Consider the following 26,954-nt stretch of genomic DNA (forward strand, 5'->3'; position numbering starts at 1 on the left):
TATTTACAGACCGCCGACATATAGCTGAAATACTGGTGTGTTGTGTAAAACAACACTCACTCACTCACCTACTCACTCACTCACTCACTCACTCACTCAAGGAACAGGGCAAACCTTTTGAGGGTACGTACATTGCAATATGGCTGTCTGAATGTTGGCACAATTCGAAGCGCAACCTTCTTCATCACCCTTTCCTCCATTTTGTCATCTTCCATGATAGGAATGGCATACTGAAGAAATCATTGCCCAGAATTTGCCAAGATGGCATCCCAGTTCATTTCTTGCATTTGTGCCATGACGCCTGTCTTTTCCATGCAGATAAGTAATAGGATTCAGAAGATACCCGTAATACCTGTGTCATCTCGGTGTTAAATTGTATTTGTCAGTCAGCATCAAGTTTTTGGGTCCAAGGCTTGCATTTAGATTACATTTCCTCTGTTCGCCACTGTGCCAACGCACATTTAATTCCTAATCATTGCTGAAATATCCCGTTTTTGCTCATAATACACGTATAATGATCCTGGGTTTGGAAGACAGCTTTGTTGGGGGGATATGACGAGGCTTGTGTCAACCCTGATCCTGACAGGGGACTTGGTGTATAATGTTGCAGGGCTTACGGTGCTTCGGGGGACTCGTGCAGGAATTCTACTGTTCTTTGTAGTCTCCTTCTGCAATGAAGAATTTACAGGGGTAGCTATTTCGGATACAGTGCAAATTTGACGAAAAGCCATCTGTCATTGTGTATGAATAGGAGGCTTACTGCTACAGAAGTGGTGTTAGCCGTCTGACACGATGTATTAATCATAATTAATGGATTATGGGAACACTGATGCAGGAGGGTTGCTGGGGATCGTCCTGGCCCTAAACCAGGTTAATTCAGAAGATATTCGTCAACATTTCCCACACTTCGAGGATTACTGTCGGCTTTGTGATTGTTGATTTATGCGTCTGCTGCGCGCTGTATTTGCAGCTCTCAAGACAGGGAGGTAAGAAAAAGGCATTGTCTATCAAGACAACAGCAACAAAGGTCTGAAATGGGTGTCAGATGCGATCTGGAAACTCTGACAACACAACAGAGCACCGACTCCCAATGTCTTGTGTGTTTACACTAGAAGCATTATGGGGATGATTTACCCATAGCTTTACTTCATAAACGGGGGATTCTCTCCTCTGCTGCTTGGAGAGTTCTCTGTTGCTGGGTAACCCTGGATGCTCTCCCCTGTCTAGGCTGAACACCGTGTACAAAGTCACAGCCGCTCCCTTGGAGTAATCAGAAAAGGACAGCTTGGTCCCTATCATAGGGTGTCGGTCATCAGTGGTAGCTCCGCAGTGAAGGCATGCTACTTCCTGTCACGAAAAACTGTAAGGACACAGGATTGATACACATTACTCCAGCGCGGATAGTCGATGTGAATTAACTTGTGTCTGCTGTCTGCTGGATTGTTTTTCTTGGATTTTAAGGTAGATTTGTTTCTGATTATATATTTTATTCAATTTGGAATATGATTTGTGTTAAAGACTTAAGGTCACAACTTAAAGGTTTTTTTTTGGTTAATTGGCCTTGTGATTGGTTGAAAAATTGTAGCCCCTAACAGCTGAGATTGCTTTTGCAGCAGAGTTCACGTAACAGCCTTTGAAGAAAAACTATCAATTTGATGCTTTGGATTGATGGAGGAATAACTATCTGCAAAGCTTGATTCCGTTTGATTTTGAATATGGTAAAAATGATTTTCGTAATTGGATTCCAAACCAGTTTCAAATCAAATAAGATTTCAAAAGAATGTTTTATTTGAAATTTCAAAAGCAATGATTCAAATTTGGAAAAAAAAAGCTTAAGAGGAAATGTGTCCCACTTTGATGTTCCGAACTGAGTGAAACAACATTAATCTGTAGTTGTAGCTCTAACGCCTGCGTCAAGGGGACATTTCGTGTTTGATTATGTTCGTATCAAGTCGTAATTCCTCGGCGGAGACCGAAGGCAAAATTCCATGCACAGGCAGAGGAAAATTCACTTTTTCAGTACCGTCTATGCGATGGATTATGTAAATTAGTCGAGTCTCCATTATCGGCTCTCTGTTGATCCCAGCATGCATCATGAATCTTAGAAACCTCCCCGAGAGATTATTGGGATTTAGGCACCCCTACATCTGAGGCATTTTGTGTGCCAGAGAGAGGCTCGGTCACAATACATCCAATTGGATATGGATTAAGGAGATGACAGTCTTCTTTTTAGCACTAAGCGCTTGGAATAACAGGGGATTTGGCGTCCCATGTGGTAAATTTGATTAATTTTGTGAATGCACCCAAAGGCATTCGACTTCAGAGATTTAAGGGATTGTTGATGGTCCATTTGGTAAGAAAGTGTACTTTTTCAAACATTTATATAGCAATTGGTGCCTGGCAGAAGCGAGCGCTTTCGGGATAAACCTCTTCCTGATTGAAGCATTGGAACTGGGCAGCTTTAGAATGGAGGTCATTATTACAAGTGAAACAATTTGTCATTTGGCTTTGGGATTTCTTGAATCCCGACATAGATGTAGCATATTTTTTTCACCCAGTTTCCTAAGGGATGTATGTCAATGGTAAGTTAATATATTTTTACAACCTTTGATGTTTTTGTTAGTGTATAATGTTCACTGTGTGTTATACCTGAGTTGCCACATCCAAGTGGGAAGTTTGAAGGGTGATAGTTGCCAGTATTTCATGCTTGTTGGAAGGGGTTGAAATGGTGATTGAGTGGCCAAAATGGCGGCTTGGTATGAATATTACTTGGATGGTAGACCCCTGGGAAGTCCCTCTGTATGCTAAAACTGGCTCAAATGGTGTTTCATCATATCCAAACTCATTTCTCATCTTGTGATTCATTGGTTTTCCTGGCCTTGAAGTGAGTGAGTGAGTCAGTGTTTATAGTCACATCGGCAATATTTCAGCCATATCGTGACTAATGCAATTAATACATTAAGAAAACATTGATTTAGACTATATATAAACCTGTCAGTAAAGGACAGTAAAATTACAAGACTTATCACAGATCCTGGCCTTGCAGGATGCCATGGTGGAGGTGTAACTGTCATTCCTTTTTGCTCAATCCAGAATATCAAAGATATTGCCCTGCAATACTAAATAACCTCGGCAAGCCAATTTATATACCCTGATGTTGCCTAGCCTTTGATATTTACTTCTGTTCAGACCAAGGGTACTCCATCAAATAAAAATATCTTAGTTCCACCAAACAAAGGCTTACAGGCTCTCAAACATACATTTGTGAGATCTCTGTATCAGCACAATGTGCCTTGTTTGCCCAGTGTATCAAAACTCGGTCCATACGTGTCAACGTTTTTTCCTTGAAAGGGATTAACATTTTTGGAGGGTGCATTGTCTCTAAGCAATGAGCTTGATTGTGTGTGTTGGACATTGAGCCCCGATAGGCTATAGGAGGGTTATTAGTAGTGAAATACCTTATCGGGAGCATCAGAGCTGGGTGTGCACTATGGGTAAGGAGAAGCTCAAGAAGGTAATTGAGGTGGCAAGTATCATCTTCATGTCATTTCTCCCTGCGACTCCTCCGATCTTGACATTCAAATCCCCCAGCAAACTGCAGTACAAGCCCAGACATGGGTAGATAGCTGCGTTGAGAGAGCATGGCGCGAGCAGGGGGCAGATCTAGGATAACTACGGCTCATCATTACTTAATTATCCCAGCATATCTCCAAGCAGGTGATAAAATACCCTGACATAACCAAGGTGCTCTAGATACAAGTGAATTTCATAACCTGACCGGTATGACTTATTGATGGACTTGGTTGGTAACCCAAGCATGGATCGATTGGCTTCTTTCACTCAGAATTATCCCCGGATTTGAGATTTGACAACAAAGCAGATAAACCCGCTTGATATGGTGCAAGCTTCGTGAAGCCTTTAGGGCACACTGAAATGCTCCGTCTCAAGCAACATGTCTTCCTACAAGTCACTTGCACGGTTTTGAGACAATTTATTTGTAGTTAGGCAGGTGGTGAAGTGTTTCTAGGAGACCCTGAACGATTTGAGCTTTGCGCTGAGAGCTAGCTGTAATTTTCCTTGTCTCAAGGACGATGCATTTCTCTCCGAAATGGTTACTGGGATCAGTTTAAACGTAACGCTCCCCACCCGATCGATTTTATGGTTGTGATGTGAAAAGATCCAGATATGTAATTGTGCTGAACGCACCCTTTCGTATCTGACATGGAAAATTGAATTTTGTGAAATTTATGGAATATTTATTATGTGGTTGCTGTGCAACAAAAAAGAAGCTGAGGAATTGGAAACTGTTTTTATGATTACATTGGAAAAGTTGTGCGTTATTTATTGTCCCATAATTTGTCATGGTTGTTCGTAATAGTGTGATTTAGGTTGCAGGTTGCGTGAAAGTTTTGTAATAAAACTACCCTAAAAACACCCAAATGAACTTGTACAAATTTAAAATGAACTAGTTCAATTTTTAAAAAAGAACTTTCTTATGAACATGAATAGATTTATGGAAAGGTGTTTCAGATTTCACTATCAATAACCATTTGTTAAAACGGGAGAAACATTGTGTTTGTGTCTGGTGATGAGATTGCCATGACATGGTAAGACAGTTAAGCTTTTGGCTTAGCTTTCATTCAGTTGTAACAATATCCTGGCAAAGCTATCTTTATTAATTAGTTTGGATGTTTTTGTGAGTGCCTTTAGCCATGAGAGAATATCGTGTGTGTTTCATGGGGATAAGTTTCACAAATGACAGAACCTATTTGCCAATACCTATATTTATTCTTGAAATTTACTTTTTATGATTTACGTTGTAAAGGTCAAGCAAAGCTGTGTTGTACAAGATTACACGGGGAGGAAAGTATCACGTAAATAATAGAAAATAGAAAGTTTCTGCTAAAAGCAGAGTTGATTGTACAATTCCGACTATAGCATGTGCTTATGATATCACTATAAAATAGTGATGATACCAGGTGTCCGCGAAAACAGCATATCCTGCCCCACAGGTGTCACCCATCACAAACACATGCAAGGGCAGGTCAATTATAAGTAGGCCACAGTAAATTAATTTTTAGATTTTATTCCCCATAATTGAAACAATATTTTCTTCTTTAGATTATTTTTTTAACAAGTTGTAATTCACATGAAGCATAAATGTTTGATTGAACTATGTTTTTAGTCAAATCCATCTAAAATATATTTAGGGAACAGACATTGCAGTTTTCTCCTTCTGTAGGTGCTTGGCAACCATTAAATGATAAGACGTGATCAGGTTTGGTGAGAGGCAGACAGGGAAGAGAATCTAGTAATTAATTGGGGGGGCATGGGTGGCCCAGTCCTCAATTCGCTGTGCAGAGTTGAGACCCTTGGGCACACCAGAAACCTAAGATCGTAGGGATCGAATCCTGGTTCAGCCGGATTATGTTTCTAGGTTTGTTAGCATCATACCCATACTGGTGGGTTTCACCAACTGGTAATCGTCTGTGTCCTGCATCACTGTGGGCTTTCCTCCTGACACACCATGAAAACCGAACTCAGTCACTTATAATTAATTTCTTATTGCTGAATCAAGTATCTTATCAATGTTACGTGACCCATGAAGATCTCAGGTAAAATAGGTCTTCAGCAACCCACGCTTGCCATAAAAGGCGACTATGCTTGTCGTAAGAGGCGACTAACGGGGTCGGGTGATCAGGCTTGCTGGCTTGGTTGATGCATGTCATCGTATCACAAGTGTGTGGATCGATGCTCATGATGTCAATCACTGGATTGTCTGGTCCAGACTCGATTATTTACATATCGCCGTCATATAGCTGGAATAGTGCTGAGTGCGACGTTAAACAACAAACCAAACCAAAATTAAAAAATCAATGTTATGTACAAATATATAACAATTATATTGTAGATCTTGCTGTTTTAAATAATAAATATAGGTTGCCTAAGGTCGTAAGTGTGACACTAATTTTTGTGTTTTTCTTCTTCTTTAATTTCCATGTCATTTACAGATGTTGTTTGGATAATAGTATCACTGTCATCTGTTGAGTTAATTCTTTCTCTTGGTGATTTGATTCTTAAGCAAGAAGATCATTTAATGCTGATTCATGTTTGTTGTTTAGAGTGGTATTTTTGGAACAAATGTAGAAGGGATATGTTTGGTTGGAGGTATGTGGAAAACTCTATGCAGATAGTACAAGCTGAGTTCAGTCTAACATCTTGTCGGCTATTCTCTTACTGGCGACACTGGGATTGACTGACTTTGAACAATTTGTTGACAAAAGCCCGTTCAAGTACTTTGCATGCTTTTGTCATATGATACATTTGTCGAGTTGTCGTGTTCTCCACGTTAGTGTGAAATTCCTCCATTGACAGACATGTGAAACAGGTTGATCTTACGAGGCTTTTATTAGGCTGATGGCTGTATGGGTTTAACAATTGAGATTAAAAGTTAATACTCAGCGTGGGGTCGAGGTCCTTCAGACTTACAATGGGCAGTAAAGCAAAATAGGGTTTGAGGTGGATTAGAATAGTCTTACGTCCAGTGTATTTGTTGAGTGTTACTCATGTCTATAAACCTTGCGCTCTTAATAAATTTGTGTGAGAGCGGAGAAAGGTATTAGCGAGGACACAAGTGCATTGTGATATTAAGAAATGACTCATGCGCTGGCAAGTGAGCTTGCGATTTGCGACCATATTGACTTTTGTCTTTGCGTTTTCATACCCTGGGTTGGAATCTTAAGGGCCTTTCTTTCAAGTGATCGTAACAGGGTGTCAAGGAAGAACGCGACAGGGGACAATATGGCTGAGTTTTATGACAAAACACCTCTCCAACGTTGCTAGGTCTCGTTGGAGATCTCCCATTGATCGTCATTAAAGTGAGAGTTGTAAGTGTCGGTGCCCACAGCTCTGTCAATCTTACCCTCGCTAAAGGGCTGCTCTCAAGGGGCAGACAGATTATGAAGCAGTGTGCGTGAAATTTGAACAAGTCCCAAGCGTGGAGTGAAAGTAGTCGCTTCTATGAGCCCAGCTTAATTCAGCCGAGAGGGACAAAGTCCTCCTCCTCCGGTTGTGGCTGGTGATTCTGGTCCTGCCTGGCATTTTAAGATTGGCACTTAAACAACCACTATTCACGTGAATTGGTCGCCCGGACAACTGATGCCCCCACCCAGCATTGACAAAAAATTTGAATATCGCCATAAACACCTGGGGAAGAACACAGGGTTTATGACAACCAATTACAGAACAAAACTACCGTATTATCCGAGCCGTTTATTGATCAGGGGTCTGAACTTGCCCATGAGCCATCTTGAGAGTGTTAGATGTGTTCTTCTGTTAAGCTGCCCCTCTTTACTCCCCATGGGGGCCCATCCAACTCTCTTATCAGCCAATAGAACAAGAGAGGCTACCGGGATAAGGTCCTTGCCAGGCTAATGCGCTGTTTGGAAGACCTCTTCAGTTCTCCAGTTTGCAATAGGTCATTAAATTACAAGCTATCTTCATAGGAACTGGATTAGGCAGGTAGCTATGTTAGTTTAAGATTTACACCTCCACAGACGAGTGGTCATAAACGGATAAGCCCTCTTGAAATTTACCAAACATTTCAGAAGGAAAATCCAGTGGATTTCTCCCCTCCAGTATGTCCAGGATATAGATGAGCGGGGCAATTTACAAGTAGTGGGAAGAAGTGATTGTTGTTGGTTGTTGGTTGTTGTTACCCGAGGCTGGATACTGTAGAATCTGTCTCCCAATGTTCTACCCCCTGGGATGGTATGGACTTCGAAGCTGACAACTTTGCTTTGTTAGAAGAGTCTATTCTGGAAACATATCTTGTGCTGTAGATCAGGTAATGATGACATGATTACATAGTCAGATGCTTATGGAAGTCCATGTTCTTTGATCTGCTCAGTTTCAGGAATATTTTTGCATGGCAACAGAACATGTTTCTATGGTGTAGTCTCTGTTAATGTGTTTGTTCCTAATGCAGAAAAATCTTGAGTTTGATTCCATGCATACAAATTGTGATGCTGATATTTATGAAGATGATATAAAATCTTCGGGGGCACAGGTGGCCCAGTCGTCTAAGGCGCCGCGATTCACTGTGCAGAGTTGCGTCCCTTGGGCAAGCCAGAAACCTATGATTGTGGGTTTGAATCCCGGTTCGCCCCGATTATGTTTCTAGGTTTGTCAGCACCATACCCATGCTCGTGGGTTTCACCGAAGTGGTAAACGTCTGAGACCTGCTTCACTTCGAACTTTCCTCCCACATTAAGCTGACACGCCCCGCTGATATAAGTGGAATACTGTCAAAAGCGGCGTTAAACCCAACTCACTCACTCACTCACTCACTATAAAATCTTCATATGTCAATCTGTATGCTCTCGTTTCATTCCCCTTTATCTTAATCACTCTGTGTATGTTTCATATGATTCTTAATGTGAAAGTATCATTATTAACAATGTCTGAGGTATATTTGACTTATCCAAAAAGCATTCGAAAATCATCCTCATCTGGGAAGATCAAGGTGCAAATAACATGTGATGTCTGATTAAGATCATAAATCTGATGTGACCTTTTCAAAATCATATTTCATAGCCAAGGGAAACTGACAGCAATTTCAATTTTGCAAGGTATGAGGTTTATTATAAAATTGACGAGTTAATGCAAGCCCGATGCCTGATAGAAGCGCTCTTCACATCAAGTCACTGACAGCTGCACGGAGTGATAAAACACACATGTTCCCCTTGATTGGTGCACACAACGTTTCCGCCATCATGTAATCAATTTGTGCATGTGAGACGCATGTTGCTACACATATTGTAATGTACAAGATTGCATGAACACACCGAACATGTCATCGCAGAATGAACCAGACATGTACCCTTCTAACATGCCTGTCTTGTCGTTTATGTATAGGTGTCCCATCTCATGATGGGTTAACACTGCATAGGGTTTCTGCAGCTTTTGGAGCCATCTTGCTCTGATCAAGGAGTTGGATTGTTAACAGCCCTTCTTTCACCTTTAATGTTTAGATAAATACACGGTGGTAATTTTGACTGTTTATTTTAACAGTTTACTCCTAAAAATACCATTCTCCAATAATTGTTGATTCTGGCTTCCTGACATAGCAGCTCATTAGACAAAATGTGAGGTCTGTTTTTTCTCCCCTGAGTTGTTTGTTTCTGGACCGAGTTAATGGATCCATTGCTGCTTCTTGCAACCTGAGTCACCTCCCTTGAATCCCTCAAATGTGAGTTGTCTCCCCCTGTGTCATTTTTTTGTAGTTCTTTTTCTTGAACAATTGAAATCAGTCTGCAGCTTTTAAAGATTAATTCAGGACCTACATATTGGATAGAAATCATTTGAAAAGGGTATTTCATGCACCTTGATATTCTTTCATTGTATTAAGAATTTTGTGTCGTTGGAATCTTTGGTCTTAAAGGTTGTTTACATTACATGATGTTCAGTCAAGGTATGGAATATTTAGATGGAATTGGAAATTTCTATTTTAGAAGCTTTTTTTTATTTTACAGTGCAACATAAACATCTGTTTTTATAGCCACGAAAATGAACTACCTATTAAGAAAGTTTTCAGGATCATGTGATCTTTGCAATCCCCCAAATCCCCCATGCAACATGTTGAAAGATGTGTTTTCACGTATGTATAAGTAGAGTACAGATATCCCAGATCGCATCCGTAATGTAAGTCACATTCCCGCATGTTCAAGCTTATAGAGGCTTTTTCCCCAACCGACAGCAGGATATATACCGTAGTTGTCGTATTAACCGACCTGCTCCTATAAGTGTCCCCTGACCAACTTGTAGCCATATCTTAATGTAATCTTTATAAGTGCTCCTGTATAAGACTAAAAATTTACATGACAAACCATATTTTCTTGTGTGTGTTAAACATTTTTAACCGTAAGCAGAAGTGCAGAAGGGGGAAAAATTGCTGAGTAACTATTATAAAAAAAGTTTTAGTTTGATCAACGTTTGAACTAAGTTTGTTCACTACCGCTCGATCTCTGAAAACAAATTTAACGTGTGTCTTGTTTTAGCACCCCACTTTTGACACTTTTGTCAACGAATACAGTACATGTGTTTGGCATAAGTCAATTAAACTAGATACACCTAGTGCATGCACTTGTAGATTGATGAATCACTCTGTTCGCTGCTTAGACAGCTGCAAGGTCAAGGTCAGAGGCATCGGAAACGAGCCACAATTGCAGGTGTGCACCTGACTGAATCAGAGGTGAAATATTGCAGAACTTATCCGAGGATTCAAAAGTGTGAATATGTAATGAATGGACAGATATGTACAGGATAGCCATGATATATATATCCCAGGTGCCTGTCACATATGGACACAAAGCCTTGTTGTGGAAGACCTTTGACGTTTGTGGCTTACAACCAGACATTGAAAAAATTGTTTTGTTGACTTCTGTGCAAGTTTTTGTTATTGTTAACACCATATTTTTAAGAGAAAAAGCTTTGTATTAAAATTAATCCACTTATCTTTCAGAGTTGTAAATATTTATTTCAAAAAAATGTAATCCTTGCAAAAGTAAATAGTAAAAAGATTCAGGAGAAAGCTACTTAACTTTGTGTAGATATAAACTACTGTGAGAGGCGGAGGAGGGGACATTCAGGGTCTAAAAGATGTTGATTTGAATTATAACCACGTTCTTAACATAATGCTACAATGCGGCCGATTGTCAGTTAAAAGTGTGTAAAAAATATGACAGAATGTTAGATCAAGTCATTTAAAATGATAACACTGGTCCCTGGGGAAATAAACATTTATTTTACCATCTTAAGCTCGAAACACAAGGCTGGTTTTGAATAAAGAGTGATTAGTGTTGAAATGAGTGAACTTTTAAATATTCTGGAATATTGACGAGATATTCTAGAATGATATGGTATGATGATGTTGACAGTCGAATGGCGGTTTTAGAAATAGTGGTCAGCGCGATGTTTGATTGCTTGACAGGCTCTGCCAATGTAATAAAGCTGTGACAAATTGGATAAATATTTCACTCATTTTTTTCTGGTTTGGGCTTGAATGGTTGGCAGTCATCACCATGTAATTGAATGGGAACTTGAGGTGTGTCTACTCAGATTCATATCAGTAGATGGCATGACCTGCTTCTGTTATTGTATCCAATGGTAGCCAAAATGTCTTTAAGGTATTTGGCATGCCAGCCAGTCTTTCTGGATGAGTGTCCCTTTAACACAATCAGTTATGACAGTTGTTTAGGCCAACAAGGGAACAAAACAAGTTATTACACTTTTACTTGTGTAAATTTCCATCAAGACAGTCTTGTTTAAAAAAATTAATGTGAATTTCTAAGGGTAAGTGTGTTGATTTTGAGTCCTGGCTGCATTTTTGTTTATGAGAATTCTGATGGCTAAAGGGAGACAACTGGAAAATAATTTATAATTTTTTTATTTTGTGGTATATGTTTTTTTGTCTTTCATTGTTATAATGGCAAACAATTCATACCATGTTAGCAATTCTTTGGGTCAACGTTGTTGATCATTCTTGTTGAGGTTAAATTATTCATCGACTTGGTGTGCAAATATTGTACTTTAATTTATCTCAGAAGAGATGGTCTTTGCAAAAGTAAATATTTGATATATTTATGCATATTTCCTATAGTTTTCTCAAATATTTAAAGCGTTCTTATCAACGCATCTCTCCACCAATAAATTGCATGATGTTTTGGCTCTGTTGTTCACATGCACTAAATCAGTGCATTTACATAATACATAATGCTGTGGAAGAATTCTTCTTAATGGATACAATTGGGATGCCAGGAATTCTTAACATTCACACAGTCACTTTGAAGAACTCTCTCGTACCAAGAAAGGCCCTTTAAGTTAAACAAAGGGACGTAACTCTGCATGTTTTGTTCACCAGCAGTTCAGCAAACGGTTGGATTTGGAAGTAATGAGAATTTTAAAAGTACATCAGATTACAGACATTTAAGACCAAACTTTGAAATGAAAGGATTCTTTTTGAAAGAAGTATCCTGTATATTCTCATTTGAAAATAATTCCAGGAATTGCTATCATCTTGTGATTTGACCTTGAATTGGCTCAAATGGACTACTGATTAGAGAATTTTTTTCAATGTCCTTGAACACTCTTTTCCTTTTAGTTGTTGAAAATATTTATGAGACAATGTGCCTTGTAGGAAGTCATAGTTTTTTAGTGAAGTTATTTAGAAGTGTTAATGGAGCTAGAAACTAATTGATGGAAGAGGGGCTTTTAAGTAAACGACAAGATGAATCATCGACAGCATTCACTACCATTGAGTATTCAATCATTTGGTGTTGCAGTTTTTGTGAGGCAAATATCCCTTGAAACATTCTCTGAAAGACTTGATTTTTTTCGACACTAGCAGTTCTCTTGATCAAGTTTGATGTGTAATTAGAGTTGTCTGTATGAGGAGAGGGCAATTCATTTTACATGATTGTTTGGCTTAAAAATCATCTAAAAAAGTAATACCTTCTCTTTCGCAAAGATTTTAATCTGTTTGTCTGGTGTTCATAATATTTTTACTAAGAATTAAAAATATTTCTCGATTCGGGTAATTTGTATGAGTGGGAAAAAAAGTGATTTATTTCCATTGATTTTTCTCTGAAGAAACTCTGATTTATTGGTCAGGGTGAGTTGGAGAAAATGATACATAAAAACAATCCTTTCAGTCTTATAGAGTTGTCATTCAATATTGTAAAAAACATGTTTTGGGTGTGTGTGCAAATTTGAACACTTTGCTAAAAAAAAATTGTCATTTGATTAGAAAGAACTTTTTTTGTATGTTTCAAATTCAGTTGGAAATTGTCATGGTAATATCATGTAGCCCAGTTTCTTATTTAGCGGAGATAAATTGCTTCAGGTTGAAAATGGATTAATGACAGAAAGAAAAACAATATCAATTTCTGTAACAGAATAAGCTGGATGTCTCTAAGCTAATGTGTTTGGACTGTTTCTATGGTTACCAAAAATAATTCCTCTGATTTAAAAACAACAACTTGTGTGGATACTGGATGTACGACTAGTAAACACATGTGAAGGGACTCAGTTACCTTCTTTTTCCATCCTTGAACAAGTAAAGCATCATATTTTCTAAGCTAAGAGATTTGATATTGTCTTTAACATCCTCAGAGGAAAAGAGATCAATTTTGTTTTTTTGTTTTTTTGTTTTTGAAAAATTGGTAATAACTTTCAATCTCATGATTGATCAGCTTCAATTAATTGAGATTTATCTGCAAAAATTTAATATCTTTGACAGCATTAATAATTCGCCCTAAAATAATTGATGAAAGTTGAATTTGAAATTCCGAGCATGTCACTTATGTTTTTTAGGTGAGGAAAGTTTTAACTTTAAGACCACATTTATCAACTTAATCGGATTGGAAAGGAATAAGTTTTTGTCCGTCTTAAGATAACCCTTTCTCATCCTTATGTAGGAAAGGTCCAAGGATGTTTATCACTGGTTCTTGCAAGACAAATTAAGTCGAACAGTCGAGGAGAAAATTAACGTTAAAAAAATGGATGTGGTCCAAAAAAGGTTTCTTAGGAAACTATTGATTTTGATTGGAACTTGCACTGAAGTTTCAACTTGGAAAATGTTAGCATTGCCTCCTAATGTCATAATTAGCTATTTCCCTCTATCGATTCATATTCGTGAAAATCAATCTCGTTGGACACCGCTTGCCTTGCACCGAAGGTTCTAATGGAGAGAGCATACAAGGTGTTGGGTCTTGTTATTCACCATTGGCTTCCAATCAATTCCGTCGTAGGCTTTTTCAAATTTATGCCAGCTCCTTTGATCAGTGAAATCGTTCATTGATCTTCAATGTCGGAGTTAAAATAGAGGAAACACGCAGAAGCGAAACCTTGTTTGGAGCGCAGGGCTGTGTGAAGATAGGTCATTCCTGGAGGATCGTCAAGTAATCGGGGACAACAGGGAATGGTCTTTTATTGGTAATAAATTGCTCCTTCCATCCTAACACCATCGTGGAAGAGGAAATGAACCTTGCATCGACAAACGCGTTATTTGCGGCATAAAATGACATCTTTAGAAGATGATGGCTTCTGAGGAAATAAAAATGGCAGTGGAAATAACAAGGCCATTTTCCCAGCTCTGGTTCATCACAGTGTGTGTGAGAGTGAGTGCTGGGGGAGGCAGGGAGATGGATGGGGGTAGTTTGTGGAGCACATCACTTTGCACAGTTTGTTTTGGTGCTTTGATTTGCAGGGATTGGAACCTTGTGTGAATGATACTGGACACTTATTGTTTGGTTTTGTAGAATGACTTGAAACAAGTCCTGCAGATATTAGGAGGGATGGGTGTATGGATGAGTCGGTGGGTGGGTGTATGGATGAGTTGGTTGGTGGGTGTATGGATGAGTTGGTTGGTGGGTGGGTGGATGTATGGATGAGTTGGTTGGTGGGTGGGTGTACGGATGAGTTGGTGGGTGGGTGTACGGATGAGTTGGTGGGTGGGTGTATGGATGAGTTGGTGGGTGTATGGATGAGTTGGTGGGTGGGTGTACGGATGAGTTGGTGGGTGGGTGTATGGATGAGTTGGTGGGTGTATGGATGAGTTGGTGGGTGTATGGATGAGTTGGTTGGTGGGTGGGTGGATGTATGGATGAGTTGGTTGGTGGGTGGGTGTACGGATGAGTTGGTGGGTGGGTGTATGGATGAGTTTGTGGGTGGGTGTATGGATGAGTTGGTGGGTGTATGGATGAGTTGGTGGGTGTATGGATGAGTTGGTGGGTGGGTGTACGGATGAGTTGGTGGGTGGGTGTATGGATGAGTTGGTGGGTGTATGGATGAGTTGGTGGGTGGGTGTACGGATGAGTTGGTGGGTGGGTGTATGGATGAGTTGGTGGGTGTATGGATGAGTTGGTGGGTGTATGGATGAGTTGGTGGGTGTATGGATGAGTTGGTGGGTGGGTGTATGAGTTGGTGGGTGTATGGATGAGTTGGTTGGTGGGTGGGTGTACGGATGAGTTGGTGGGTGGGTGGGTGTACGGATGAGTTGGTGGGTGGGTGGTGAGTGTAAATTAGTGGTTGATGGATGGTGTGTGGGTGGATGGATGGATGGGTTGGTGACTGGTGGATGGATGGTTATGGATGGGAGGTGGGGCTTGAGTGGGCAGTTGTAGAAGATTGTTGTTGTATTCATGATGATCCCTTGCGAACCTGTAATAGTTTAGCAAGTCTACATCACTTCAGTTTCAGAAGATACTCCGGGATCCTTTCTATTATATAAATTTTAAAGAAATTGAACCAAAATGGAATCTTAAGATATTTTCTGGGACTAAATGTTCATCAGCAAAAGCAGTGAATCAAGAGTTATAAAATGTTAATTAACCCAAGTATGTCTTCGACATTCATTTAGAAAACTAATGCTTCGATACGGAAACTGCAAGCTGACATACTGTCATGTAGGAAGAAGTTCATGCACATATTGCTTTTCACTACAGATTTATGTCAGTGCAATGCTTGATAATGAAATCCATGTCATGCAGTATAGATATCCATGTCATGTGGTATAGATATCCATGTCATGTGGTATAGATATCCATGTCATGCAGTATAGATATCCATGTCATGCAGCATAGATATCCATGTCATGCAGCATAGATATCCATGTCATGCAGCATAGATATCCATGTCATGCAGCATAGATATCCATGTCATGCAGTATAGATATCCATGTCATGCAGTATAGATATCCATGTCATGCAGTATAGATATCCATGTCATGCAGCATAGATATCCATGTCATGCATAGATATCCATGTCATGCAGTATAGATATCCATGTCATGCAGTATAGATATCCATGTCATGCAGTAAAGATATCCATGTCATGCAGCATAGATATCCATATCATGCAGCATAGATATCCATGTCATGCAGCATAGATATCCACATAGTATCCACATGTCATGCAGCATAGTCTCACTTCATACATGCTGCTTGCACAAGTCAGATGAAGTGATGCTCATCTCAAGCCGTGAACAGATTGTAAACATGTTTGTTTCATCAGGGATATTTTGCACTCAGATTAATTAAAACTTTATGTTCATATCAAGATGATTTAGTTTTATGATTTTATGTCAGATTTTGGCTCTTAAAACTTTGCCTTTATGAGACGTGACATTATGATTTTCATATGGCAGTAATTCTGCTGGTAAACACTTTTTATGGGGCCTGGTAGCCTAGTTCGATTTCCACATGGGTAATTTGTGTGTCCCAAGCATGGATATTGCTAGAATATTGCTAAAAGTGGCATGAAACCATGCTCCCTCACTCCCTCACCTAGGTCTGTCTATGTTCATGTCCAGGATGGGGCTGTCGGGTAGCCTCGTGGTTAAAGCGTTCGCTCGTCACGTTGAAGACCTGGGTTCGATTCCCGACATGGGTACAATGTGTGAAACCCATTTCTGGTGTCCCCCACCGTGATATTGCTGGAACATTGCTAAAAGCGGCGTAAAACCATATTCACTCCCTCACTCATGTCCAGGATACTCTTCATAATCATTCATGTGATTCCTAGGCTTGAACATGTGGTTCCTGTCTGGCGAGTTTGTTCACTTCGCTTGGTTTCCGAGATATTTACTGATGTCATGTCATTGCACATGCTCACAAGCCTAAACTCTTTTTTTAAAGATGGGGATTTCAATATTGGATTGAAGACAGTAAGCCATTGACACTCTGACATTTGAATGTATTTCTCGTCAGACTAGAAATGTCAGTTATGAACTACATGCAATCTACAATCTTGATTAGTTTCATGATTCAAACAGCCTTACTGTTTGCATTACTTAGGACTTGAATGTAAATTATTTGCGTCTAGCCTCGGTGCATATAGCAGGGCTTGTAAAATCCTCTTGCCCCCTCATATTGTCGAGGGGCGGACGGGTAGTCTAGTGGTTAAAGCATTCGCTCGTCACTCCGAAGACCCGTGTTCGATTCCCGACATGGGTACAATGTGTGAAGCCCATATCTGGTGTCCCCTGCCGTGATATTGCTGGAATATTGCTCAAAGCGGCGTAAAACCATACTCACTCACTCACTCACTCGTATTGTCGAGTGGCAGCATGTGCAGGGTGGGAAGGAAGTAAAGAAATACACATCCTACTGTGCGAATATATTTATTTCAATCGTATCAATTCTTCTCTAATCGTTTTTCAATAAAAAATGTGCAGGATAATTTCGAACCTAAAATATGTTTTCATTTCTCGTACATTTGTAGTAATAATAACAAACTACATGTCGCTTATGTCATAAATAGACGGCATAGTTGGCAACTGTCTGTAGAAGAAATAAACAAAACATGTTTTTGGGCAGCAGGTCTCGAAAAAATTTTTAAGGGAGCATTTATATTTATTATTTTTGTTGTAAGTGACTCACTACTGATTCTCAAATGTAAAAGAGAAAGTTAATGAACTTGTTAGGATAATGGCTGTTTTAATCAGGAACTGGGAGGTTGATGAGAAAAAAGAAGAAGATTTGATTACCAAATAGGCCAAAAACAATGAATGAGTATGACTGTAAAAAACGAAATGTTCATGGCTGAGTGACTTTCAATGGGTGGAGCTGAATGTAGATGGCAGTGACTGTGAATTATTTTGTACTGTCTGTTGTATATATTCTGAACTCAAAGGTTAATTACGGAAACTGGTACAGTCGTGCCTCGTTTATACACTTGCGTCATTTCACAATTCGTCCGTATAAACGAATTTCCGTATAACTGAAACCAGCTTCTTACTGGAAGAGTTACTTCCCTTCACTTATGCAACTTATGACAGAGCAAACAGATACATCCACTCAATCTTTATTCATACACGTTTCAAAAAGTCTGTCATGGAAGTTCGAACAGTCACCAATTGTCGATTTTCCTATGGTATGTCCATATGCAGTGCCATAATGCTTACTGATGCTTTCTAAACTTGCTGACGGGTGTTTTTCTTAAAACAGACAAATTTCCCTTTTTTTCACGTGCTGTAACTGCGTGTCACTTACGTTTCGCTGGTTGACAGGCCATACTTACACAACATTGACCTCTGACCTCCACAGACGCCATGTTTATCGAAGGGGATTACATGTACAATAAACAAGCTCGTCTCAAACGTAACTCAGTGTCACTTGGTTAATTGACTTCTCACGAATCAAAGGATTACCACCAGCGGAAGTGTATTGTCCGGATAAGTGAGACAATTTTGTGTGCATTTCAGTGTTTTGTGTATGAAAATGACCGTTCGGTTCCGGAAACTGAATTTCCGGATATACGGGTAAATTTATATAGTAATTATTTCGTTTTGAATGAAAATCGTCCGGGAACCAAGGTTTCCGGATATCTGAAGTCCGTATAAGCGGGGCATGACTGTAATAATAACTGAGAACGTGAAACTGTTTAATTGCAGGAGGAGAAGAAAATAATATCTACTTTCCCTGGCTGGACAAATTGGGTTTAAGAATGTTTACGAGCCTTGGTATAAGACACAATAATATACTCAAGGCAAATTGTTGAAACATACATTTGAAATGCGCAGTTAAATGAAAACAAATGGGCAAAGGAAGTCATGCAGACTGTTCTAAAATTATTCTTTTGCAGGTGTCGTTAATAGGATTGGTTAAAGAACCTGTTAGCATCCATTGGTCAGTTCACTATCTGTCCTTTGTTGTTTGACCTTCCTGTGTGCAGATTCGATTGAAGTCAGCTCACCAGAAACAAAGGCACAGTTCGGCCATCTCAGTGATATGCCGATTTCTGAATTGCCCTCAAGACATAATCCCAGGTTAATTGTCTTCGTTTATCAATTGTCCCCACTAAATCCAAAATAACATTTGAGAACAAATTGTCAATCGTTGGTACTTTCTACAAGACAGGTTCGGATTATGCCCGATCGTGAAAAAGGCCGTTGGCAAGAGCCTCTTTCTGGCAAATATGGCCCAGGTTGTTAATCCTGATTGGGACTGTGTCGGTGGGGGCGCGCTAATCACACGCCTATAACAAAGCTTGATGTGGCCAACTTGCGCTGGCAATTGACTCATTCTAGCCGTGGGACATAACTCCCTTGCTTCGGTTATTGACGACAATTATAAGATTGGGAGCTCCTTGTCTACAGTAGGTGTTAAAGAGTAATTTGTGGCCAGCATATACGCTTATTATCTAGCCAGACCAGCTGAGGCTTCCCTTATTTGGAGACCACAAGTGTCATCATTTCTGACGGGAAGGTTCAAGTGTCTTTCCATTCTAGTTTTGCCACTGTTCCTTGAGCCTTCATTTGAGACTTTTTTTTCGAAAATTTCTTTTTAGGTGTTTTAACTTCTTGATAATACTAATTGGCCAAAAATACCACACCTGTGTTTATTATAGAAGCCACTGAAGTATTATTGTTTGTGTTCATGTAAATTTTTTAGAAAAAAAAATATTTTAATTTTTCTTGGTAACATTAATTTCAATTAATTAGTTGAAAATTACACTTATATAAATGTGATAAACCAAACATCATCTACTTTTACTTTTTATTTATTAATATTTATTTCTAAAAATATATTTTTATTTTTTTTATTTTTTGGGTGTGTTTGTTTATTGAATGCATTCAGTTGTCATCAATATGAAAGGTGAACTATATGATTTCCCTTGTGCCGAATGATGTTTTTCATTGTATCACTGACTCTCCTAACCCTCGTACACACGGGGCATGCAGTTATGGGGATTGCTGTGAATTTATGGCAATTTTATAGCCCAATCTTGTTTTGATAAAGTCTGTGATTTAACATGTGCAATTTATATGCAGATTACAGGCAGGCTTCAGGGACTGAGTTTGTAAAGAAGTCCGAAAACGATTTTATTGAGGTCGTTTCTTTGAATGCGAGTGTTTTGCTCTGCTGTTTTAAAACCACACGTTTTAAACATATGAGATTTCGCACACTTTTATTGCCCAATTCAAGCTTTATAGAATGATCAAAGCAATTGAGCCCTATCTCGTTGGTTTCTGTGCTAATGTGAATATTCATGCTCTCTCGGACTTAATAGCCTGTGAACGCCATTTTGCATTTAGCAACGTGGTTAGGTAAGGCTTGCTCAGTGGTTCTCCCCAAAGCTGTAAAGTGGACGGATTCGGAGATTATAGGACTTTTTTAAGTGTTAATATTTCTCTGCAAAGTGGGACTAGCAGTTTATGGAAGGATGTTTGATGCGTTGACATGGAACGACTCGCTTTGTCTTGTCCGTGTGGATTTGCCCGTCCGTTGTGTTGCAGCGTCCCATGGTAAAGTTTCTATTGTTGATTTATATTTATTCACTTGTATATTGCACCCTACTGGATTGAAAAATTCTCTTATTCTTGTCACTGAACTTTTTCATTGTGAAGTTGTGTAAATGTTTAAAAGTATTTGCTTGAAGAATTGTAATTTTGTATGTTTTTTTTATTTGAAATTACACCAAGCTTTATCGCTTCTGGATCTTGTGCAGTGCAAAGTCCCCTCATGTTTTATGTCTGGTTTGGAGTTCTCTCCCTTGAGCAAAAAGAATGATTCAAAATGGTTGCTCAGTTCAAGTCATCACAGCTGCATATTTCATCATTGAAGAATTCAGTTCTACGGCATGAAAACATATTACTCAAACACTGCCATTTGTTTTATTTGTAAACCACGTGCAGTCTGTTTTAAATATGTCTTCAATCTGCATCTCCCTGTTGGTCATGTCCTGGCTTTTGTAATGAATATTTGATGCAGTTTTGATCAGTGGGATCCCCTCGCCTAGCCTAGGGTTACAGAATGATTAATGGATTTCACAGCTATGAAAATGCATATGAAATGCCAGTACCCTCTGCATTAACCTCCATGTGCAATATTGCATTATGGGTATAGATTACAAATCCTAGGGGTGCTATTCAGCTGATAAGCAACAGATTGGTCCAGCGCTTCAGTGCCCTAGAGATGCATACTATTGCTAGGAAGCAATTTTATTACTATTATCAGAATAATCACATTCCGTTGGGAACCGAATGACTTCCAAAAACACCAGTTTTCAGGAATTGAAGTGATAATGGGCGATAACAAGCGAGCAATGAATTGTTGGGGTCTGTATTTGTGCATACTAATCTAATAGCATCTTCCCTGCAGTGCTTCCAACAGATCAAGACTCTGCGCTCGATTAATGGCTTCACGTTTTGTTGTGCCTCGATCATCCGACCCCGCGTAATACTTCGCCTGTCGATAACCGTTCCTCTGCTTCTTGGATCGCCTTTAAGTGGGTCTTCTTAAAAAATGCTGATTTTTGTTAGGGCAGAGGTGATGTTTGTATCTATTGTGTTATTGTGGTTTCTGTTTTATTGTCGTGATATCTGTTGGATGTTTTTGTGGTCTTACAGCTTCAGGGATGCAATTAACAAAAGTAAAGAATGTTGTTTATTGTTGTAAACACAACATGAATACTTTGTCTATCAGATTCAGACATCTGTGTCCCTATGGCATTGATGATGTGATGTTTTTTGCTTGAAAAAAAAGCTATAAAAAAAAGCTTGCATACAAAGGGTTGTCTTGCATTAAATTGTGTTCATCTCTGACAGACACACCTGATGCAGACCCTGACACAGACCCACTCCTCACAGTTAACCCACTCCACACAGACCCGACACAGATTCAACCCGCTCCTCACGGATCTGACACAGACCCGACACACCTCCACACAGACCTGATACTCTCATCCCACTCCACAGAAACCTGACAGACTCCACCCACTCCACACAGACTCCACCCAACCCACCCACTCCGCACAGACTCCACCCACTCCGCACAGACTCCACCCACTCCGCACAGACTTCACCCACTCCACACAGACTCCACCCACTCCGCACAGACTCCACCCACTCCACACAGACTCCACCCACTCCACACAGACTCCACCCACTCCACATAGACTCCACCCACTCCACACAGACTCCACCCACTCCACACAGACTCCACACAGACTCCACCCACAACACCCACTCCACACAGACTCCACCCACTCCACACAGACTCCACGCACTCTACACAAACCTGACACACTCATCCCTCTCCACACATACTCCACACAGACTCCACCCACTCCACACAGACTCCACGCACTCCACACATTCCACCCACTCCACACAGACTCCACCCACTCCACACAGACTCCACCCACTCCACCCACTCCACACAGACTCCACCCATTCCACACAAACCTGACACACTCATCCCTCTCCACACAGACTCCACCCACTCCACACAGATTCCACCTACTCCACCCACTCCACCCACTCCACACAGACTCCACCCACTCCACCCACTCCACACAGACTCCACCCAGACTCCACCCAGACTCCACCCATTCCACACAAACCTGACACACTCATCCCTCTCCACACAGACTCAACCCACTCCACACAGATTCCACCTACTCCACCCACTCCACCCACTCCACACAAACCTGACACCGACTCGACACAAACCTGACACCGACTGGACATGCTCCATAAAGACCCAATATGTTTGACACAGTCAAAACACAGACCAACCAGAACCAACACAAGACCCCAACCTACATTTCTACCACCAGTTCTGACTGATGTTAGTGTTATACAAAGGCTGCTGTAAAAGATAGTTGACTTGAACTTTAAGCCACTCTCACACATCGCTCAATCAGCTTATGCCTTTGTTCTTCATTCACATTTATATGAAATATGTCCTAAGATCAATGAATGAGATTGTTTAAATAAAGGCTTGTCATGCATTAGCCAAATACTAAAACTGGAGGCTTTTATTTCACAAATATTACTGCACTGGTGTGACAGAAGACTGTTTGTTGCCCTGTTAGTTATTAATTGCCCTGCCTGACCTGCAGGTCGGTTACACCACACAAAAGAAGCAATTTGCCATCAAATTAATGGATGTGTATGAATATTCATGTCATGTGGCTGTGAGCATGGGGCCTGTGCTGTAATTAGGGGGCCTAATTTGACGAGGATTTCTGTGATTTGTTTGTTTGGAACCAGTGTCCATTTGGCTTGGATTCCTTGGATATTTCTAACCTAACAAAATGGCTGTGTCAAACTAAAAAAACAACTTAAACCATGAATGAAATTTAAGAAAAGTATCGTCTGCGATATTCACACCAGTATCCTTTGGCAGGGATTCTGAGTAAGAATGAAGGTCCCTAGCAACCTGTTCTGGTCGTAAGAGGCGGCTGGCTATATGGATCAGGTGGTCATTGCTCAAAATATTGATCACTGGATTGCCTGGTTCAGATTAGATTATTTACAGGCCACTGCTAAATGGCAAACAAATAACAACATGCTTAACCCTGTCCTACCATCAACACACAACATGCATGAAGGTTTGTGTCAGTTGATGCTTGTCAATATGAACGACCCCATTTTTCTAAGCAATCTTAATGTTTGCTTAATCTTGACGAATTGGTGTTGCGATTACATAGCACTAAGATCACTCTATGGAATGGGTTCCAGTTATCTCTGATGAAATCCTTGGATAGCAACATTCTCAAAGTGGTCAATACTTTTTGCAATATTCCATTTGCATCCTATGGTCTTCGATAATAATCCTAACACCAGAAATTGATGTGAAATACCATAATCATTGGTTGATTATGTATGGACTAGATGGCTTTGAATAAATCCAGTGTATGCTCTCACTGTCTCGCTCGTCATGCCGAACACCCGGGTTCGATTCCCGACATGGGTACAATGTGTGAAACCCATTTCTGGTGTCCCCCACCGTGATATTGCTGGAATATTGCTAAAGGGGCGTTAAATCATACTCACTCACTCACTCACTCACTCACTCACTGTCAACCACTGTCAACCACTCAACCACCAGTTTTTCCGAGGAACGCTAGTGACACTGATGATCTAGGTTGGGTGGCCTAGTGGTTAATATGTTTGTTTATCACATTGGAAGGCCTCAGTTTTGTTTCTGGTGCCCCCAACCCACCCTGACATTGCTGGAATACCTATTATTCAAAGTGGCGTAAAAACATATTCGCTCGCAATACCATTCAGTGTGACATGTTTGTGTTGACTTTCTAGATTAAGTAATGATGCATCATTTGGTGTAGATTTATGGATTGTGGAAACAGGTTTCAGGAGGTGTGCTACTTCTTCCATGTTGTTACTGTTTTTGTTAATTCCTGGTTTGATGGGTCTCGGTGCAGATCTTGGGATAAGGATGCTCAAGCAGTCGACCTATTTCTGACTCATTAGATGCTTTTTATCAGGTATGCAGTATAAAACAGATATGCAGGTGGGTTGGAATGTTGGCTTAAATAGTTACAGCATGAAGGCAGTTGCTCTGTGAACAATCAGAGAGGTTTGTAGCCGTATGGTTCAAGTGTTTGCCATCAGGCTGACAATCTATGTTTGTATTTTCCCCCACATTTTTTTTCAATTTTTTGAAGACCATTGTTGTTGCTTGGAGTGAATTGATGAATAACGTTCACCATAATCTGATCAAAAGATCGTCACCGTTTGGGATTCAGCAGGTGGGCATGCACATGATTAAATTGTGGATTGGGTGTCTACGATGTGTAACTGTGTCATACTCATCCTATAAAACACTAGGTCACCTGGTCCTGACTTCAGTATGGACTAGCACCATTGATATAGCTGGAGTATTGCTGACTACAGCATAAAACAAAATTCACTCACTCAGACAGTGTCCTGCTGAAGCTATTGGCTATATTTGTTGAACTGAACAAGGCTGATGTAGTGGTGAGGTTGCTTTGTGGAGCAGGAGCAGATGTAGCCGAGATGTCATTGATGTGCGTTGTTTTGAAGCAGATTCCACCATGCCAGTTGGGGTAAAACTGTCCTCACATTGCCATTTCTTTTATCTTTTACAGAACTGTAGTACTGCCCCATCCCCCACATGTGATCAGCCTTCACCGACTGTGGACCACACCCGAAGCCCTGCCCCAGAAGACGAAGAGCCGCAGACGAATGGACCGCCCAGGAGTATATCAAGGGACAGATTGAGTGACGTGAGTTTCTGTACTAGCACAGTCAAACCTCAATTTACCTTTATGGTGGTTATAAACATCAGTGTTTCACTTTTAATTGCAAGCCTACGAATGAAGAAAGGATGGTTACAACATCCACTCACTCATTCACTCATTGCCCAAGCACCAGGACTACCAATGAAAAGACCGTGAAGATTCAGGGGTAGAATAGGTCTTCAGCAACCCATGCTTGCCGTAAAAGGCGACTATGCTTGTCGTAAAAGGCGACTATGCTTGTCGTAAAAGGCGACTAACGGGATCGGGTGGTCAGGCTCGCTGACTTGGTTGATGAATGTCATCGATCCCAATTGCGTGGATCGATGCTCATGACATCAATCACTGGATTGTCCGGTCCAGACTTGATTATTTACAGACTGCCGTCATATAGCTGGTATATATTTTTAAACAACAAACCAAACCAAACCACACAAAAAAAACAATGAAAAAGAATGGCTACACTGACGAACGAACGGTTACAATGAAATTTGATCAGCAAACCATGCTTGCTGTAAAAGGCAACTATGCTTGTTGTAAGAGGCGTCTAACGGGATCGGGTGGTCAGGCTCGCTGACTTGGTTGATGCATGTCATCGCATCCCAATTGTGTAGATCGATGCTCATCAATTACTGGATTGTCTGGTCCAGACCACTATCAGGCTGCTTGAATATTGCTGAGTACAGCGTTAAACAACAAATAAACGAATACAATATAAATGTGATGTGCCCAAAAAGAATATCTGTTGCATTTGCACACCTAAGGACCGACTAGCCTATGTATACACAGAGTTCACACATGTTGCTAATATCTGCATCTGTTACATGACAAAAGCTTGGAAAAAGTGTCACTTTGTCTTTTTCAAGGTTCATGGTCATTGTTTTTGTGAGTGCTTGGTTGTCTGGCAGTGGACATGTCAAGTAGTTTTGTGTGCCAACTCTATATATTTCAACTATGTAGTGTCTTGATGTGCATATTTGATGAATGGCATATAATACTGAAGACAGAAAAGGATTATGTCTATGGCTGGGATTTTGTTTTTGTAGTGAAGAAAGAGCACACAATTTCATAAAAGTATCCCCCCAAATAGTCTCACTCACTCACTCACTCACTCACTCACCCACCCACCCACTCACTCACTCACCCACCCACCCACCCACTCACTCACTCACCCACCCACCCACCCACTCACCCACTCACTCACATGTTCTAGTTTTCCTGATCCAAGCCCAGCTCATTTGGCAGGCTGACATGATTGTCATATAACGTTCAGAACGTCTGAAAGGGTGGAAGTTGCTTTTCTGAACAATGGGTCATCTCTTGATAGACACTTCATGTAGCTTGGGGTGGGAACTCATTCAACTCAATGCATCCTTTAACTAGCTTGTCTTTTTATGTGAAAATCCAACGACCAACATATATATCTCTATCTTTATTAAAGCATCATATCCTGATTCATCGGTGCGTTTTCCCCGTTTCACACACTCATTTTCTCGCTGATGTTGACCTGATGTGATATAATGTACTGTGTCCCATAAGAGAATTATTATATTGACTCACTTATTGATCTTGCCGATACAGATATTTAAAAACAGATTGAATCAAAAGCTGTGCTGGCAGATAATAAAATTGTGTGAAAATACTTTCGCATGTGAATTTGTGCGCAATGTGTCCATTGATTGTTGCATTAATGAATAACATATTCTTGCAACATGTGGGGAAAGAAGTCAGCTTGGATTCAAACTGGCACACAATGGAAGCCACCTTTATCTCTAGCACTTTGAAAAGAAACAATTCTTCTTACAATAAATTCCTAGACTGTGTGTTGCCATTGCTAATAGCTAGATTACTCCACAATATTGATATATACTAAAACTAACAGTTTC

At 40.2% G+C, this 26,954-nt stretch overlaps 1 protein-coding gene across 3 annotated transcripts in view; it reads left to right on the forward strand.

Moving 5' to 3' along the window:
* The window catches only part of LOC139456309 (autism susceptibility gene 2 protein homolog), a 252,368-nt gene that overhangs the window by 142,430 nt on the left and 82,984 nt on the right, over nucleotides 1-26,954 (forward strand). For all 3 annotated transcript variants that reach the window (XM_071237934.1, XM_071237935.1, XM_071237936.1), the window contains one exon: nucleotides 24,919-25,056. In XM_071237934.1, coding sequence (XP_071094035.1) covers nucleotides 24,919-25,056 — 138 coding nt within the window. The remainder of the gene's footprint in view (nucleotides 1-24,918; nucleotides 25,057-26,954) is intronic.

This window comes from Haliotis cracherodii, unplaced genomic scaffold (assembly GCF_022045235.1).
Source record: "Haliotis cracherodii isolate W230 unplaced genomic scaffold, xgHalCrac1.p SCAF_11, whole genome shotgun sequence".
Taxonomy (NCBI): Eukaryota; Metazoa; Mollusca; class Gastropoda; order Lepetellida; family Haliotidae; genus Haliotis; species Haliotis cracherodii.